The following is a 20,796-nucleotide window of genomic DNA, read 5'->3' as shown; positions in this document are numbered from 1 at the left end:
TTTTTTTCGAAAACTTGCAACGGCGCTCTCTGTTCAAATAATAATTTACTCCGTGACTCGCTTGGTGAAAATTTGAATTAATTAATAAGATTTCTCGATTCGGATAGTAAAATCCTTTAGACTCGTTTTCAAAGACTCTCCGTTGACGCCCTCGAACTTATCGACCATTCGTTGCTCTCTGCAAATGCTCACTACCGGAGAACCTATATTTTCATTCGCCCCATTCATCGACATAACTCAAAGGTTGATTTCTATGGACGACACCATAGGTATTCATCCGACGCAGGAGACTACCGTCTATATCTTTTCGAGAGGTTGTACATATATTACAGCCCAATAAACCTGATTAACACATTGGGTGTTCGTTAATTATAGCATTCCCCTATTACACTGACTTAGCCGTGCGTTAATGATTTCACGGTCTTGTGGACTTCCGACGTATCGCGTCAATACGCATTCGAATCCTAGACCAGAGTAGGATGCCATATTTACATATTCCTGTCACGTTCACCCGATATCGCGGCCTTAATGACAGACTTGGCTTATTTATTAATTGCCAGCAATCCTTTTCAAGCTGGCTTATCGATCAACCCTCGCAGCTTTGTTCACGTGTTTCCTACAACCCCTTAACGTGCTTTACTATTTCGTACGACAAAACACGAGGGCAAACAACAGCTTATTATCCCATGATTTATTACGGTTGTTAACTCTTTTTTCCTGTCGCAGATAAGCTTCGAGATACAACGCCTGGAACGGTAACAAAATGGCGGACAATCACAGAAGAAGACGTTATCTGACTATCAGTATACTTCACATCATCACCATCATGTGCCAAGGTAAGTTATTTTTCATCTTCCACGAATCATTAACGACTGACGCTGTAGACACGTTTGTCTGATTATATTCCATTGTTAATCGAGAATTATAGTTCGTTTGTAATTCGATCGTAATTATAGAATTATTGCTCGATTTAAACGAGCTATGATCAAAGATTCATTGGCGATGTAAATTACTGTAAGGTTAACGCTTATCCATTTTGTCGACGATCTGTAGGTAAGATGATATCGCGTAATTGAAATAGAAATGTTCTAATATTCAAATTAAGATTATTCGGATATTGGAAGGTTTGCCAGTAAAATTAATAATAAATCGATAGACCTGCCAATCACCCAGGAATTTGATTTCCTGTGTTTCTATTTTCACCAGTTCTAGGTAACATTAAATACATGAAATATTAATATTTCAATTTCTGATTTACAATAATTCAGTCTCCAATTATCCGATTAAACCAATAAAACGTGTAAACTAATTTTTGCTTCTATACTTAAATCTTGGTTAGAATTCAAGAAAGAAGCGGGATTGCGAACTGCTTCGTAATTCGGAATTCTTGAACGTTCGCATTTCGAGCATTTACACGAAAGAAAAGTATTTCGCGTAATACGTGTTAGATCTACGGCGACGAACTCTAATGGAATTCACGTAATTACGAGGGAAACGTAGCAACTACGAACGGCTGGATAAATAATTACTAACGTGGGAAAATAATGGTGGTTTATATCAAGTAAATTAGCGTTATATTTCGATTAGATTCGCGACGCAAACTTGCCTGGTATTCGGTCACCGAAGTTGAGCGAAACGCGCCAACTATTTGTACGGATGCCTTGCAAAGGCGGCAGAAATTTTCGAACTCTTCAGATTTCTCGTCGAAGCATCGAAAGAACGTCTATTAGTTTTATTGCATTCTTCAGGAAGATTTAAGATAACTACCAGGAATTAAAAGACTGTATTCTTTACAAAAAATGATTTTTATTAATTTTTATTCGTTCGCGCGTCATTCGATAATAATATGATAAGATCGATAGCTTTGACGTGCATTTCTAAGCCGCTAAGAGGCAGCACTTATTGTATCGCGTTACTCGGATTATAAAATTATGGCAAACTATCAAGAACGACACGATACGTTCGAGTAACGATCGTAGTTTCGAGAGCATACATTTTTGGTTCTTAAGCGTAATTCTGGCGCAAGTGCAACATTATTATCTATCATGCCAGCAGACATTCACGTTCCGTACTAATTGCTTGCACGCAGTCCTCGTGTTTCCCTCTTCAAACACCAATAATTTTCCCACTCCTATCTACTACACCTCGCAAGAACAAATTCATCTTATCGTTCTCTTCGGTTCAACCATTCAGTTGCTCGTTAAATTGTAAAGTAGCTTAAATGCCTGCTGAAAAACGGGCCCTTTATTGCATTTCGCTGCTGGCTTGAAATTTCATCGATGCTTCTTCAGGTTGTGCGTTAATAACGTATGAATAAATTGATTAGAAGATACACGAGCTCCAGAGTACTTTTCCATTATCCCAACTGTAATATATGGCTTATGAAACCAGTTCACTAGGTCTGAGAGAGCGAACTTTTTGGGATAACTAATATTTATGGTACACGTATTAGTACAGAAAATTCGAAATTTCATAATGCAGCGCGTAATTCGAAATATTGTAGTGCAGTAGTGGTGGTTTGAAGCGTGATAGTTCAACGTGTGGTGAGCCGGTGCGTGGGAGTTTAACGCGTGATAGCTCGGTGCGTAATAATTCGACGCGTGGAAATTCGACGCGTGGTAACTCGGCGCGTGGTAATTCTAATGCGTGGTAATTCCACGCGTGGTAATTATAATGGGTGGTAGTCCCACGCGTTGTAATTCTACGCTTAGTAATTCCACGCGTGGTAATTCTAATGCGTGGTAATTCCACGCGTGGTAATACCACGCGTAGTAATTCTAATGAGTGGTAGTTCCACGCGTGGAAATTCTACGCGTGGTAATTCCACGCGTGATAATTCTACGCTTAGTAATTCCACGCGTGGTAATTCTAATGCGTGGTAATTCCACGCGTAGTAATTCCAATGAGTGGTAGTTCCACGCGTGGTAAATCTACGCGTGGTAATTCCACGCGTGGTAATTCCACGCGTAGTAATTCCAATGAGTGGTAGTTCCACGCGTGGTAAATCTACGCGTGGTAATTCCACGCGTGGTAATTTCACGCGTGGTAATTCTAATGCGTGGTAGTTCCACGCGTGGTAATTCTACGCGTGGTAATTCCACGCGTGGTAATTCTAATGCGTAGTAATTCCACGCGTGGAAATTCTAATGCGTGGTAACTCCACGCGTAGTAATTCTCATGAGTGGTAGTTCCACGCGTGGTAATTCCAATGAGTGGTAGTCCCACGCGTCGTAATTCTACGCTTGGTAATTCCACGCGCGGCAATTCCAATGCGTGGTAATTCTAATGAGTGGTAGTCCCACGCGTGATAATTCGACGCGTGATAAGTCGATGAATTGTAGTACGAGTGATGGTTTATCGCGTGATAGTTCGGTGCGTGGTTGTTTAACTCCTGATAGCTCGACTCGTAGTAATTCTTCATGCGATCATTTGACGCGTAGTGAATTCTTGCTTGATGATTCGTAGTAATTCGACTCGTTTAGCGCGCAGTAACACAAACGTAGAGGCACAGCGCGGTTCGACACGTATAGCGATACGATATGTAATAGTCGCACGCATGGTAATTTAACTCCTTGCCCTACAATAACATGTCACGCTTGTGACGCACGCCACACTTGAAATGTCATAAATCATACTCGTATTTTCACTGCAATTGAATTTTGGGTTCAATTAAAATTATAATCTGTATAATGTATGAAATGTGTTTAACATTTTCTGTAGCTGCCTTAACGTTACAGCGATAATTATCCAGCTCTTAATGAATTAAAAAATAACAGATTAACGCAAAGCGTGAAACAAAAAAATATTTCAATAGGGATTGCAAGATTTAAGATGAAATTTTAGGGTCGAATAAAAGCTGCAGAGAGCAACTCTTGCAAGTATCTTGAATGAAAAAGTGAGGACCATCAGTAAACGCTGATAAAACACATTGTGAGTCGGTGGTGGTGGTGTTAATCAATTTTCCATTCAACGTGCAATATCTTGCCGTGATATCGGGCCAGGTTGGTTCAATGGGTAAAAGCCGATGCAGGAAGTCTTAAGATCACGGAGACGGCAAACCAAGCGATGGGTTTCGTAATTATCGCTAAATAAGAAGGTAGCCCGGTCTCTCTCGCTCTTGCGTCTCTGAACAAGATATATTAGAGGGGATCGAGGTAAATTCTGAAGTGCTTTAGTGGCCGTTTCCCAAGTTTTAAACGATTTGACGCAGCAGTAGCCACCTTGCAACGGTCGCCTTAACGAACACGCGACTATCTTAACCCTTTCATTGCTAACGATGGCTATCGCTGCTCTAGAAATTTCCTTTGAAGTGTATCCGGGGTGTATGCGATGTTTTATCGATATTCACGCTCCGATCTGTCGCTTTATAAGCCGACTACTCGAACGCTTCGAGCGTCAAATTATCCAAATATTTTCTATTGAAATTTTTTTAACGAACGCGCCGCTGTTTGAGCATTTGTTATATCGTTGTTAGGCGTCGCGAGTGCGTCAGAGATTTACTTCTGGTTTCAATTTCTACGCGGTTTCAGTCGATTCGCGTGTCCTCTGTTTACTCTCCTCTTCCAAAACCGTATATTTTCACGTCGAATTTTTCCTGCTCGCGTACTGAAATTTTATCGGAAAATTTCATTCAATACCGTTCACTTTAGTTTACGCAGATATTTGTAATTTTTGCGCAGCCGGACCTTGCTGCAACGGCAAACAGAGAAAGGAGCGGAAAATATTATTTTCCGATAAAAACCGGCTCTCGTCTACGAACAATTTATACCGGTTTGTTCTAAACAACATGGAAAACATTCGAAGCTTCGCAGATGTTCGGTCCGCAATGATTCACGGTTGCGTTTTCATTGTTTTCGCGTATTACAATCAAAACAGTAATCTGACGAGATCAATTTATCGCCGATAAGAAAGAGGAATCGAGTCGCGTTACAGGGTTCGTTTCAAATTAAAACTCCGTCGAACATTTTTCCATCCTTGTCCGTCTTAATTTGCGTTTCGAACGATCGCTCGAAAGGAAAGCTTCGATCCGGGCCGTTATTCTATCAACCGGTTCGTTAAAATGCACCTTGACGTTCCTCCATCGTAAATGCTACCTCCTCCCTTATCCGAAAGTCTTCCATTGGTCTGATGAAAGAAAATTACTGCGGCGTTGTAACGATTTGATCAGGGATCATTAGGTTTCTACCCAACCAGTCTTCCACGTTGCTTTGAACTGTCTCGAAGAACGCGACGACAAATGCCCCGTAGCATTGTTCCGTGTCACGCGAAAATGAAGAAAACGAGATGTCAAAACCGAGGACATCGCAGTTTCTTCGAATGAAATTTCCGTGCTATTTCTCTTACCAAAAATTAGACACAGCTTCCGTTATTCGTCGTAAAGCGAGTTACGGAGCTAGCACGCGTTGTAATTTCGTGCCGCTTTGAGGCACTAATTTAAATACATATTAATATAACGCGTATGCAAGATCCGTCGACGAGTCAGGGACACAGGACCATGTCGACGCCAACAGGAGCTCAAGACTTTACGTGTCAGCCAATAAACACAGCCTCCTATGCATACGAACGAAGTCACGCGAGTGGATCCTCTTTGGCCCTGTCGTCTGAACCCTTTCCGTTTATATTGGCAACGATTGTACTCTTAGTTCTTTTTAATCGTATACTCGTTAAGGGGGGATCCTGCTTTAGGAGCTCTGAAAAGAGCGTTTTTTAGGGAATTTTTTTAGGACAGAAAAAAGAAGGTGACCCTAGTGAACTTTTTAGATTATTTTACTACATGTTTGAACAAGAAAAAAACAATTTTTGTACAGAAAGATATTCAAACGCAGCCGATTTTTGTGCACATCTGTGTAACGCCTTTCAATCGGCGGGAAAGATGCAGTTCGTAATTTTCGTCTGAAATTAAAAAGAGAATTCTAATTTTCATAGTCTTTTCTTCTGTTTGAACTAAAAAAATTCACGAAAAATATTTTTAAACAACTTTTTTAGCAAGTTGAAACAATTTCAAAAAAAGGAAAATTTTCTTCAAACCTGAGAAAATTTTACAATTTCACAATTCTTTTGGTTTTTCTCAGTTCAAATAGAAGGAAAGGCTATGAAAATTAAAATTCTCTTTGGTTTTTTAATTTCAGACGAAAATTAATTTAATTTTCCCCCCTTAATCGAATGTCGTACAGTTTCCCGAAACGTTTGTCGGTTCGTTTCGTCTTGTAGAAGAATATTTCGCGTACACGAGAGAAGTTATTCGGTCGGGCAATTGAGATAGAAAATCTCGGTTCATATAAACAGGAAACGGGATACAAGACCACAGAGTGCTCGCACCGTTCGCCAACGGCAGCGAATGTGGCAGAATAAAGCATTCCTGATTTCGTGGATACACGCTGTTTGCCTTTCCAATACGCGCCTCATATCGGCTCACCTGTGAAACGCCGTAGAACGGAATCACGGACTTCCTCTTTCGATCGTACGGTCTCAATGGATTCGCTATCTTTTGTAGCTCTTTCGAATCACCAGACATCGATGCCTATCGTATCAACGTGTTCGTACACGCGCCGAATCTGTTCTACTTTGCTTAACATCGAGAAATTGTCGATAACGCGCGGGAAACGAGTTTTGTTCATCCATACCCGGTATCCTATTTTTACTTGTCGAGATCCGCGGATACGGCAGTTTATTACCTAGTGTTTCGAAAATATACGATTTTCAATTTATCGCCGAAACACTCCGTTTTTCCGTCTGTCGCGAATCGACGGCGTATACGATATCTCTTAACTGGCTTCTTTGCTTCGTTCGTTTAAAGAACCTTTTCATGGAAAACAAGATTTTCTTCTGCAATTTGTACCTTCTCAGAATGTTTTCTTTCCTCCACGGAGCCTGGAAGTTTACGGAACACAGTGTATTTTACGAAGCTCAGAATGAGCAATCTTCGTCCCCTGGATTACTTTCTCGCAGGAAGAAGGTCGATTACAGGGAGGGGGATGTTTGCGACACGAGCCATCTATTACCCTTGTATATCGCTGAATCGTACAGGTTCCACGCGTATCCCTCGATCCCGCTAAATATCCCTTGCATCGTTTGCGAACGCGATAAAAGAGGAGAGAACGAAATTCCATATAGTAACCGGAATAGGAGCGAGCCTACGTCTTTTCTTTTCCGCGTCGTTCCAGCGAATGGAAAAACTTCTGGTATTCCTCTGGTCGGCAGCGAGATCGTAGATTTCTGATGTAGCCTTTGTGCGAAGGAACGAGAAATGGCTGGGAGAAAAGGTGGAAAACGCGGGGATCCTTTGGAAAAAGTACCTTTACCTGGCGGCTGTTCCATCGACTCGGTCGTCGCGTTAAAAACTTTCTTTTCTCGTCCGCGTGCCCGTGTTTTTTTCCCAGGACCGTTCGTCGCGTAAATGCAAAAACATATTTAAGATGTTATCTCGCCTGGAGCTCGACCGCATTCAAAACTTAAGACATTAAATGTACATTAGTAGCGTTACGCCATCGCACCCGCCACTTAACCGTCGGCTCTAACCCACACGCGCGCGTACGTCCTTTTATAACCGACCGAGTTGCTCCATCCTCTCGTGTCCCTTCTGGCTACGCTTCCCTCTAATAATGGAAAAGTTTCCGGCCGCGAAGTGCCGCTCAAAGGGTCAAAACTGCCACGAACGTGTCCTTGAATCTCGAAACACCCGAGATTGCTTTGATTCGAGTACACGTAGCTAGCGGGATTTCTCCATTTTTCTTGGGGTCGAATTTATAGCTCGGAGTTTATCACGCACCAGCTATTCCGTAACCATCGGTCCATTCGGATCCATTTTCTACCCGCGATACCTTTATGCACGAATAAAGAGTATGCGCGTTTAATACCCCGCTCGCGTACATTATTATATCGTGTATTGGAATTTGTAAGATCGCTGATACGTTCTCGTTCGTGCCTTATCGTGGTCGGCGGTTGCAGCTACGAATAGGAGAAACTCGAACGCAAATAGGAAAATGTTGTCCTCGTTCGAGCGCAAAGTAGTCCGCGAAAGTTTGCGAACGTATATAAAAGCGAGGTGGTACGATCTACGGGGCTGTTTTTACGCTATCACCACCGTTTCAATACACTCGGGCACGGGTTCGATAGACTCGCAACTCGGTACGCGCATTATGCGCGCAGAAAGTGCGGTCCAACGATGCGGAAAATATAAAGTGATTCCTAGCGAGAGTTTGACGGCGGCATAAACGAGAGAAAAAAAGTCGCTTTCAAAAGCATGAACGGGGAATGAATGCCATCGAGCGTCGAGCATACTCGAGCGAAAAAAGCCATTCGTTCGAATGGCCGTTTTATGTGTCCATTTATTTATGCCTCGGCGCACGATCGCGTTTTTGATTTACACCGTGCTAATATAACAACGGGTACACGGGTCTCCTCGTTTCGGCCGATTTTTATTCGCCGCGCAACGATAATTTAATTAATGATACGAGGGTTCCCCGAACATATCGAAAACGCGGAATTTCGATGAACCGTTGCACGGAATCCTTGATGATCCGATCGGTACGATACGCGATTGATACGTCTCCCGCGTTACACTGGCAAGTATTCAGCGCGGTCTTCCGTGGCATCGGTGCACGAACGAAACCGTACAAAAGACCAAAGCAGACTCGACAGTGGATAGCGTTTGAAAGAAACATCCGACCAACAGAACTTTCTTTTATATGGAACACGTGCAGCGATCGTTTTTTCCACGATTCTACATCGTCGCGTTAACGAGCGTGAGTCTTTTTAGAGCCGCGAATCGGCAAACCGCGAACCATGCTTTGTGCAAACACGAGAGAAATTTACCCTGTCGCATAGCGTTTTTTCTATAACTCGATACCGTGGAATCTCCACAAAAATTAGGCAGCGTATCGAATAAAATCTTTTGCTGCACGTTTGACGAGAGAAAACTACGACTTCGGAGCGAGAATGCACTCGTTTCATTAACAAAACGACAATTTACATTCCCTCGTGTCGGATTATCATTATTGTTATCATTTGTTTGTTCGTCGAAAGCCTTTGAAACGCGACGTTGTTACAAGTACGTTTATGGCGTATCGAAGTGTACACGGTTAATCGTATAATTCATAGACTACCGATCTCGAAACCTGAACCAAAGTTTCGCCTACGAACGGAGCAAATCAGTCTCGCATGTCGATAATTAGGAGTATACGCGAACGTCGGATTGGCGATGTCTAAACCTAAAATTACGTTTACGGGTGAAAAAATTCAAGCTTTCGCGTCGATAATTAACGCGAGAAACGAGTATATAGGAAACGTTTGATAAGCGATGAAAATTATTTAAACGCTCTTCACAAAAGCGTAAGAGCCATTTCCCGCACGAAACAGAGCATATAATAGATTCGTTTGCATGTCACGCCGCAGTTTCTATCCACTTATATCCCGGGTCTTGATAGCCTTCGTTCAGTCGTCGACTTCCCGAGCGAGCGAAACCACAAAGATCTTTGGCCAGAGCGGAGGACCGAGCGGACAAAATAATTTCCTTTCTCCGGTGAAATTAATCTATGTTACTCTGTAAAGTCGATTCTTCTCGGGAAGAGGTAGTTGAGCGAAACCGATGGAACTGGGTTAAAAGCATTAGCCGACGACTATGAGATCAAAATACGTTCAACGATTTACTAGAAGTCGTCGACGTAATTGCCTTATCGCCTCAGAATTCGTTCTTTGAACGTAACCATTCCGTTTTATCTTCTTAGCCCGAACGATCGATCGGATCGCGTTGTTGTAAGTGTCGCAATTTAGCGAGAGCCAGCCGGTGTTATCGTTCGGTTGCTGGTAGTTACAGGTGCGCGTTGATACACCTGGGAAATGTGATCCTCGTCAGCCACGCGAGACCCAGGCCGAGCAAACACCGTAATATGGCTGCTTGTTCGAGTCGTAAATGGATATCGAGGTGTCGAGTGTGCCGAGCCGAGTCGCACCGCAACGCGCCGACGAGAATTCCGCTCGAACGTCACCGGCTAGAAATCTTACGAGCCACTTATATCCTTTCTTTCGCGATAAAACGAACATCTTTCTCGGTTTTAGTACTCGATGCCGCGAAAACGAATGAAATTTCGAACGGTATTCTACTCGTCGACCTTTCCACCTCGTTGTTTACCTCGAAAGGAAGGAAAACGTTCTCGCGAGGTTGTTTCGCGTGCAGACAACTTTGGGGCTCGTTGAAATATATTTTTACGCGGCAGGATGCCGGTGATAGTATATATGGAATCACATATGTGGCTAGACATGCATACTTCATGAAATAGTAACTTCTCGACGGCATTCGGGACGCGTGTACTCCGGCAGCCAGGCTACGCCTTTTGCAAACTCGATTCGATGAGAACGACGCTGGTTTCTCGTAGCCCGTTTAATGGCATTTCCATGCTCCTCCTCCGCCTGGCAAAAGAGAAATATTAAATTTCAGCCGGAGAATTCGCGTATCCGTGGCGAGGTATTCTTAGAGCCACCGAGGACGACGGATGCTCGGATGGCCCAGTTTTAAAAGACCGATGGAACCGGCGATGTCGATCCTGCCCTTTAACTCCGCCAAGGACCTCTATCTCTCGGATCGCTTGCTCTCGCGAATTTCGTAACATCGATACTTTATGGACGCATTTAGCGGGGAAACGTTGCATCGATCGTTTAACAGGATCGCCCAAAGGGTTCGTCCAACTTTCCAGACGTTTCGTATTTTTGTCAAATCGAACTCTCTAAATAGATTCGTCCGTGACTCGAACGCTCAGCGAGCGAGTGACGAACGAACGCGATAAAAATTTAAATAATACCCCGCGGGCGGACATTCATCGTCGCTATCGCTAGTGCAAATACGTTCGTGGAACTCGGAGACGTGGCTCCTGGTTGAACATTAAGCGACCGAACGGGGGCGGTAAAAATTACTGTCGTATTCCAGCGGTATCGTTCGTTATATTACCACCACGCACCTATGCCTTCGCGTGTACGCGTGTATGAAACGGGGCTTGGTTACGTGTCGATTTACTTACGTGGACGTGTCAATGTTTGTTGCTGCGACGATGAGTAATCAAGTCGTTAAAGTTTCTCTATTTATAATTCGCAATAACTAGTTTGCGACGAGGGAAATTATTACAAATTACTGGAGAAATTAACCGGTGGGAGGGTGCGTGATTAGGGGGACATTTACTGTTCGCGTTAATTCGCGTAGAGACCTACTTTCGAGGTCTGGATTTTTTTAACCGTGAGACTCTTGGTAGTTGGACACCTCGTGGTAATTTTTAAACCACGGGTTCTTATTGGATCGGATTCAAGTAATTACATCCGAGTCTCGATCGCTAAAATTGCCATATTTCAAGAAAATCGCAAACAGAAAGAATGAAATCGCTCGGAAGATGACCCTCCCAGTATGATCGCGACCATAAAAGGTTGGCGCATCGGCGCTAAGATAAAAATTTTACAGATCTCATAGAGGCGGAGAGCGTTTCTCGGTGCGAACGGAAGCGCCGACTATTAAGCAGCAGTCAAGGAGCATCGGAAGCTGTAAAATCGTGTAACAAGGAGCGATAACGGCGCGAAACGAGCGAGTTTACGATTGGCCGCTTCGAAGTCGCGGCAGAGATCTCCGTTGTTCGAGGCTCGTTCTCGAACGAAGCGAGCAGAATTCAACGGTGCAAAAAATGGCCACGGCAGATGTATCAGGAAGAAGATGAATGACTGTACGAGGCGGGTGTTGCATCGTTCGTTGCGACTCGTAACGCCAACGGACGTTTTTACAGCGCCACCCCCTCCCTTTAGCTCGCTCGAAAACAGGGGTTGCGGACTACATAACTGCAGCTGTCGCCTTGCTCGAAATATCGTAGTCAAATATTGCTCGATATATTTAAAAAAAATATGTACCGTTGCAATAGAGAGGATACGCTCTTAGGATCGAGCCGAATAGGGGTGATCGATCGATATTGCAGTCGCTAACGAATGGCGTTTTCAATTAACGAGAAGAAAAGCGGGAGCTATTGATAATTTTAAACGTTAACCGTTAAATAACGGATGTCAAGACCATTGAAATGCTTCGTTGCGAAATAGATGCAAAAATACTTCGACTAAAGTCGGATACGTGAATATTTAACGAAATATTGTTGCGTATTGGAAAAAGAGTATTTAAAGGAACAGTTTAGCACTGGACTGTCTAAATTTCATAATTTAAAGTGCTCAAAATAGAAAGCGAAACTTCGATTTCCTTTAGCTCTGCTGCGTTTTAAAATATCTCCGTGGAAGATTCGGAGAAATATCGTACGTTACGCGACACTTTGAACCGGTCAGGAATCGATATTAGATCCCGAGAAGTCTTTCCTTCGAATCCTTCGATCGAGTGGTGAATCGGTAGTACACTTATCGTCGATTGCGGGCGCTCGAAATGACGAGAAGATCCTGCAGGAAGCGTCCTAATGCGGGCACTCTAATTTCGTCCTTTCAACTGGCGCGGTCTCAAGGTTGAAATGCAATATCGTCGTGGCGGGTCGCGAACTCGAAGTATGCCTGACATTTCCAAACTATTTCTAGGACGGATTTCTTCCTCTTTACCGACGGTCTGGCTCGAAAATCAGACTCGAATTCCGTTCCAGCCGCTAACGATCAAACGATCGTTTGCGCCCCTCAATTAATGCTTTACGCGTTCGATTTACCCTCCAACTCCGAAATTACGCGATAATTGATCCGTCCGAAGCTGATACGCTGCAAGCTTCCGGCTTCCTGTTTCGAACGCTCCGTGCCTTCTTCGGGTCCGCGCAACTTTTAAAAATAAAGGAACATCGATGGTTTTCGTGTAATCGCGAAGAGCGTTGGAGAAACGAGCATAGCCGCCCAATTAGTCCACGTCTATACGCTTGTACAGACTGTTTCCGCGAGTGAAAAGGGCCGAGGGTATTCAAAGATTCCCGTGAATCTCGTGAAAAGAGGTAGCAAGATAGCATTATTCGTTCCAACGGTTCGTCGACCTACCCCGAGGTTGGTCGTCATTTTGAAATGATAAATTACGGCCATATAATGGGAAAAGGTCGGCCAGGGAAAGTGCAGAAACAGAAGGGGGACCGTTACATCGAAAATCTGGGTCAAGAGCCGCCTTTTCGGTTGTACCGGTTGAGCAGAAACAAAATGTTTAATTGCGGCGTCCTTTCTACACCATTTTCTCTCTCGACGATCATCCACCGCCGCCTCCTTGTCGCGTTGAATCGTTGTTCGCGATAGGCTCTCGCCGTTTGACGGCGGAGGCCAGGAAACGTTTGTATCCGAAGCTCGGAAAAGCATCGCGGATTGTCGTAATTATTTCGTGGAAATTAGTGCCGCAACTACGCTTTTCCAGCTGTTTCGCGCCAGGACCAAATAACTTTTGCTCGTCAAATTTTCAGTAACAACTTTTCCGTGCCGATTAAGTGGAACGGCCGACCGGAAGCTTGCCTCTCGAGTGCCCTTCGACCGACCGCGCGGCGAAGAAGAGGAACGAAACTGTTGTCCGCGCCAGGATAATGATAATTCGCGAAAATAAAAGGGTGGAGGAACGATACACGCGAATCGGACTTTGGAGATACGCCGCATTGCGGTGATCCAGTTTAGGGGTGAATTTTAATTGAAGCTACGTTACCTTTAATGCCGGCTGTAATGCATAATTTATGACGAGCGTACTCTGTGCCCGACTCTATAGATTTTTACGTTTCAAACCGCTTGAACTCTTTTAACCTGTCGCTTTTACGGACCTGTTTGGAAGGAGAACCTAACAATTTCCTTCGCTTGATCGATACATCGTAGTTGTCTCCGACGGAAATTTCAGTAATAAATATTTAACAAACGTTGCATACCGAATTTCACGAGAAGACGTTCAAATACTACGTACGATAGCCAACCGGATCAAATTCGAGAAACAAGCGACCACCATAGCGGCTTCGGTAATTACTTGAACCTACTCCCACTCAAAATTTCTCCGTAATTCATTATAATTAAAACTTCCGCGCTCGTTCGCAACGCGTTTCATTATAACCCGCAATTTTGCGAAAACCGTACACGACTAAATGCACGGTATTGTAAAGAACGATCTTGTACACGTATTACGTATACGGGTTAGCGATAAAAAATCGACCGCATTAACGCGTTCGCTGTCGATTACGGCACCTCGTTTCGTTGAAATCGCACAGGTAGTTCTCCGAAGCACGCGCGCTGCATTCGATGACACGGTTATTAAAAATGAAACTCGAACAAGCCGCGTTATCCGGTTTGTGCGTTTCAATGACGCTATTATCGCGCAAAATCCATTGAAACTGCGTATCATGAAACGCGGTACAGTCCCGCTATATGACCCCTTTTAGAGACTCGTACGCGTTACTCTGTTAAGAGTCACGTATCACGAGTCACCACGCGTAGAAATTTCTTTATGCTGCTTGAAGAATTAAGACACGTTAGCACGCATCGCTTTACCATGCATCGAGCTATCACGAAAATGTCGTGCATTGTACTTCGTGCGTAGCCACGGGTTGCATTACCCGTAACGGTAATTTTGTACGTTCATTTTGTGCCGTCCGCTCGTACAAGGTTGCTGCACGATAAAGCTGTCGGAGCTTCGGCAGAGTGGCACTTTCAGAAAAAGGGACGAAGGGTGTGAGGTCACTTGCCCCACGAGCGTCTCTACCATCCGATAACACGCCGGGATGGATTGGTTTTTTGCTCCTGGAGCAATTCTATCCTGGCTATTATCTACCCTCCTTCGTTCTTCGCTTCGCTTTCACCCTCTCCGCTCGTGCGTCTCTCTTTCAGCTACCATATTTCCGGGCGGATCGGTTCGTGCAAAAACTATAATTGTATAAAGGATGTCCCACGCTGGCTCGCTGTTCTTCGCGTGCCACGTGGACCGAAGCCAAGAAGCCCAATTTCCATATATTTCTTCATTGATTCCCTTATAGAATCTGGCTAGTCGCGTGGACGATATTCGGGGATTTAGTTCGCGAAGAGCAGCGTCGGCCGAAGTAACGCCGTTTAGACTCGTTCGCGAGGAAATCTCCTTTGGGCGATTTCCGGAGTTTTGATCAATTGCTATTGGTTTTTGATGGCACCGAATCTCGACTCGACGTACCGTCGGAACCGGGATAACGGTGGTGATTTGTTCCCTTCGCTTCTTGCGATCTCAGCTACGAATCTTTCGATATCCTGATTTTTCTGGACAACTTTTCGACTCGACTCCTCTCTCGTTTATTATGTTTTTTACGAAGAACGCTCGCGAAACGATGACGGTACTCTAGTCTAGTACAATATGCTTCCACGCAATTTCATCAATCAAATTTTGTGCAACATAGGTACAAATATTCTTTTATCGGCGCAGACCGTCGATCAGACGGATCAGGGGGATTAAAGTGCACTGATCAGAAGCAAGCTATTCCTCGATTCCCGTATTCGGACGTATCGTACTTTTGTGACGAAAAGTATCAAGGCTAATTGGCGAGCGGGATACGCAGGAGGCAACTTCTCGGAAACGATTAATGCAAAGCAGCTCATGGCGTCAGTTAGTATAACGGTAAAGGTGCATCGTATCGCGACGTAGGGTCGGCTAAGCCGGCTTAACGTCGAACGTCGACGACACCGTCGCTTCGCCGTTGGTTCTCTGGTCGTATTTGCAATTTGTAAGCCGTAACGACAACCTTTGTACTCGATAATGTCGTGTATGATTTTTTTCGACCACCGGATACACCGGAGAGCTTTGAACGGACTTTCGGTGCGGTAACGATTGTTCGTAGTATCGAGTACCGAACGAGCAAAGGCCAGAAAAAGGTAGAACGGGTGGAAGCAGAAAATGAAAACGGGGATTAAATTTATAGGAGAAAATGGCGTTACTTTTTCTGCTTTGTTTATAAAACGAGATTACTTGTATCCTTTCCGGACCACGAGCGACGGAATTACGGGCCGATAAGCCTCGGTTTCGCGTGTTTGCTCACCTGTTGACTTTCCTTGTTCATCCGCCTTTGGTTCATTAAAAGCTGACGGAAAACGAGGATCGATCCCCGTGTTCGCGGTGCAGGCGAACTCGAGCCAGAGGGTAAATCGTGATCACGGAGGGAGCAGCTGCGTTGCGAAAAATTGGCGACTTTAATAAAATGTTGGAGCAACGTAACGAACGAGTGGAAACAGATGACTTTCGCATGACAGTTATTGGGCAGCCTGGACGAGGGAGAGAGCGGGTTTAATAATGCGGCACAATCAATCTTGCTACTAAGTGCGTCATACGAAGAAAGATTCTCTTTTACGGAAACAAATAACGTAGCTGTACGTGTTTGCCTGCGAAACAAGCTTCAACTACGCAGCGGGGAAACTTTTTCAAAATATTCCGCTCGTCGTGCGGATTTTAAATTAAAATCTTTCGCGAGCAGCGCGTTTGTCTTCGAGAGAAAGGAACGGAACGAGAGGGAAAAATGCGGGAAGTGCGCCCCTGTTACCGCTGCAAGTCGAATAACCACCGAAACTTTTCGTCGGTTCTCGTAATTAGCGGAACAAGTCGCCTACCTTAATTACCTAATAACAACTGCGGACTCAAACTTGACGCGGGAGCACTCAATTATTATTTCTGGAGAAACGCGTGCCTGCATTTTCCAGCCAGCCCTCCACTTTACGGACTTTTTTACGAAATGCAAGGGCGCTGAATAACGCGCTCGCTGTATGATAGAATTACGCGTTAAATCGCTACGCGTCGAATTACCACGCACTATATTTCCACGCGTAGTTTTATCTATTACGCTTCGAATAATCACGCTCCAAATCACCACGCTTCGTTCCATATTCTCATGTTTCGAATTACCGCACGCGGATTTTTCACGCGTTAAATACCTACGTATCGAGTTTCCGCGCACCGTATTTTCACGCTCCGAAGTACCACGCGTCGTACTATTACGCGTCGAATTACCACGCACCATATTTCCACGCGTAGTTTTATCTATTACGCTTCGAATTACCACGCGCGGATTTTCCACGCGTCAAACACCCACGTGTCGAGTTTCCACGCACCGTATTTTCACGCTCCGGAGTACCACGCGTCGTACTATTACGCGTCGAATTACCACGCACCATATTTCCACGCGTAGTATTATCTATTACGCTTCGAATTACCACGCGCGGATTTTTCACGCGTCAAATACCTACGTGTCGAGTTTCCACGCACCGTATTTTCACGCTCCGAACTATCACGCGTCGTACTATTACGCGTTGAATTACCACGCACCATATTTCCACGCGTAGTTTTATCTATTACGTTTCGAATTACCACGCGCGGATATTTCACGCGTCAAATACCTACGTGTCGAGTTTCCACGCACCGTATTTTCACGCTCCGAAGTACCACGCGTCGTACTATTACGCGTTGAATTACCACGCACCATATTTCCACGCGTAGTATTATCTATTACGCTTCGAATTACCACGCGCGGATTTTCCATGCGTCAAACACCCTCGTGTCGAGTTTCCACGCATCGTATTTTCACGCTCCGGAGTACCACGCGTCGTACTATTACGCGTCGAATTACCACGCACCATATTTCCACGCGTAGTATTATCTATTACGCTTCGAATTACCACGCGCGGATTTTCCACGCGTCAAACACCCACGTGTCGAGTTCCCACGCACCGTATTTTCACGCTCCGAAGTACCACGCGTATTATTACGCATCGAATTAGCGCGCCATATTTCCGCTCTTCGCGGCACTACGGCACCGAATTGCCACTCGTCACATTTTCGTCGTACTTTAAATACAGCACGAAATAAGGTTCATCAAACTACGAATTATTAAGTTTCATTACATCTAAAGCGCGGGCCTCTAGTAACCTCGCAGTGAACTCGTTAACGCTTCCATTGAAAGCATCCGCAGCCCACCGAATTCTTGAAAAGCGTCGAGCACGTCTGCGTAAAAAAGGAGAAACGAAAAAAGACTCGTAGCTCGTTGCAAAGTTCTCGTTGTTAATTTGAATAACACTGCAACAAATACTAATTTCAGCGTGCTCTGTTTGCGTCAGCCTCTGCGAGGAAGCTGCAAGGGCGAAAGAGGGCGAGGGGGGAGAAGAGGAACGTCTTAGATTAATCTAGGAGTATGCATGTACCGGTGTTGGTGCTGCTTCCGGGCTAAAGTTTTCCTCTCGAAGCACGGCAAACCGGGTAACTCCTGTGACTAGAAGGGAAGAGAGAAGATACTTGTTCGATACTCGTATAAGTATAGTCGAGGTAGACCGACTAAATGAATATAAATGACGTTCTCGCCCGAGCCGGTGACCAGGACGAACGTGTACCGAGGATTTTCCTCGTCCGTCCGGACACACTTCCATCCCTATGAAGTCCTCGCATCACTTAGCGACAGGATAATGCATGTACACGGACGAGCTTCAATGCAAACGACCCGTCGTGACCAACGGAATGACTAAGCAACCACGTAATCTCATCGAGTCGGCGTTTCTTCTCGACTCCGAAACAGATCGATTTACTTTTATTCGCGAACGTACATTTTTCTCTCGCGTCCTCTCTGTTATAATTTACCTGGATCATCCTAAATTCACCATCGCTGGAATTACGTTTGCCAAGTCGTTTCGGGAGATTATAGCGTCACGTAACAGTGGGATGCATATTAATTAATTTCATTGTACTAAGTTGTATGCGTAATTCATCATGGGATTTCTATTGTCCTGGCGGCCTCTCAAATAAGTCGACGAGTTGCCTCTCCTGTGGGGATGAAAATTGTTCCAGGCTCGAAACTACGTGCTCGCTGTGTATTTCCCGGTTTCTCAAATTTTCGAATTCCTAAATTTTCAATGTTCCGGTTAACACTTTTTCGAACGTGCTTCGATCCGCTCCGCGCTACTTTGTCGATTGATCCATAAACGTTTGGACTTTGCCGATTCACCGAACAAAGTTAACAACTTTTTCGTACCGCTGCACATGAATTTTAACGCTCGTTGTTTCCCTTCCTCCGCCGTTTCGAAGCGAAATTAAAGCGCGATTCCTGACGGGTTACCGTCGGAAAAGCCATGGAAACATTGATCAATTTAAACGTTGTACGCGAACAATAGCGAACAGAGGGGTAGGTTCAAAAGTGGTTCAAGAGCAGGAGGGTCGTCGTTGGAAATAAATTTAACGAGGTTTACGTTAGGGTGAGGATTTTTTTCTGTTTGTTTAGGGTGCTGGTCGATTCGAGCCGGATCCGTTCATACGAACATATATTTTCAAATTATCGACAGCCGGCCACGCGACAAATTGTGCTCGAGCACCCTGCTGTCGATCGCCGACAAGTTTAATAGGTTGTGAAATCATTGTGAAAAATAGTACCCATTCTCGTGGGGTCAAGCGAGTCGAGATTCGTTCTGTAGGATATACAATTGCGATTCTATGTAGAGTTCTCTATTAAAATCTATCCCTCCGCTGCGAATTTTCCGAACGGCGATAACAGTGATATACCGTAAAAGGAAATAATACAATATTTTTGTATTCGATTATCGTCGGTTATTCGAGCTAATCGGAGATTGAAAAATGTGACAATTTTGGGATTCGACAACTGGGATATTTGGAAAACGTACACGGTACTTTGGTACGTACACTACCGTCCATAAGTATCTGGACACCAGCGAAATATGCATTCGCGTTGCATGAAAGTTATTCAAGTATCTGCAACAGTAACTAAAATCTACGAAGGTCAGAACACTGGAACGTTTTTCGATTGATAATTCTCGTTTGGTACTCATATCTCGATGGAAAAGAAGCTACAGACGAACTAAACCGAAACTGTCGAGTGCGTAGCGTTACCTCCATTCTTATCTTCATTGAGGGAACCTAAACATCTACCAACAGCTTACAAACACTTGAAACATATCGAAGAACCCTCTGAATACGTTCTGCACGATAGAAGTGAAACACAGTAGAAATTAAAATTTTTTTTCAGAATCGAAAGCGTTTAGATTCACAAATTTGGACTCTGTACTTCTGGACATGAATTTTACTTTCACACTTTCGTTGTATAATTTGTACTTAAAAATTAATTCTATTACGTTATGACACCTCAAAGAAGATAATAATAATTATTACAAATGATATGATAACCCTGAATACCTTTCGTACAAAGTTCAACTGTGTTTTATGTAACGAAACCAAGTGTCCGGATACTTATGGACGGTATGTACTGTATCGAAACGATTAGGAATTACAAATAGCGCGAATTTCATTGACCGTTGGAATCGAAGCGATAATAGAGGAGGGTGAACACACCGAGCGGATCGTGTTTCGTAAAATACACAGATCCGAGGACTTACTCGTCTTTAGCGAGAAACTGGAATCGCGCGAGACCCCTGGCACGTTCTATGATTATACGATGAATAGGTGGAACAGCAGCGTAGCACTCGTGTCAATAGAGATCGTCTGGCGAAGTTGGAAGATGGAAATCGAAAGACAAGCAAAGGCCGGCTTTGTAGCTACCGACTAATTCAGTGGAAAGCCGTTGGAGCAACATTTAGATACTCGCGATCGTTCATCACCGGGATCGTTATTCTTTCCTTTCTTCGCTCATAACACGTTGTAGAATATTTCGAGCATGTTTCATTCGTATCACGCTCTGCGTAGTCCGGTGTTTCGCCGTTTTCGTCGGATATATATTGTTTCGATGCGAAACATCCATGAAAATTGCAAACTTTCCTCCATTAGCCATTATCCTTCTGGCTCGAACCACCCCTTATTTTACAATGCTAATACGGAGGAAAATTAAGGGTGATTTAGCAAACTTCTGCAACGAAATTAAGCAGTCGGTAAACGGTTCG

The 20,796-nt window shown here is 44.3% G+C and overlaps 1 protein-coding gene across 5 annotated transcripts in view; it reads left to right on the top strand.

The window, feature by feature from the left end:
* LOC100875297 (Dpr-interacting protein delta) overlaps window positions 1-20,796 on the top strand; it is a 228,498-nt gene that overhangs the window by 36,724 nt on the left and 170,978 nt on the right. For all 5 annotated transcript variants that reach the window (XM_012286375.2, XM_076535191.1, XM_076535190.1 and 2 more), the window contains one exon: window positions 727-836. In XM_012286375.2, coding sequence (XP_012141765.2) covers window positions 764-836 — 73 coding nt within the window. In that variant the 5' untranslated portion in view covers window positions 727-763. The remainder of the gene's footprint in view (window positions 1-726; window positions 837-20,796) is intronic.

Source organism: Megachile rotundata, chromosome 9 (genome assembly GCF_050947335.1).
Source record: "Megachile rotundata isolate GNS110a chromosome 9, iyMegRotu1, whole genome shotgun sequence".
Taxonomy (NCBI): Eukaryota; Metazoa; Arthropoda; class Insecta; order Hymenoptera; family Megachilidae; genus Megachile; species Megachile rotundata.
Note: the sequence above shows the minus strand (reverse complement) of the source record. Positions and strands in the feature narration are given on the sequence as shown.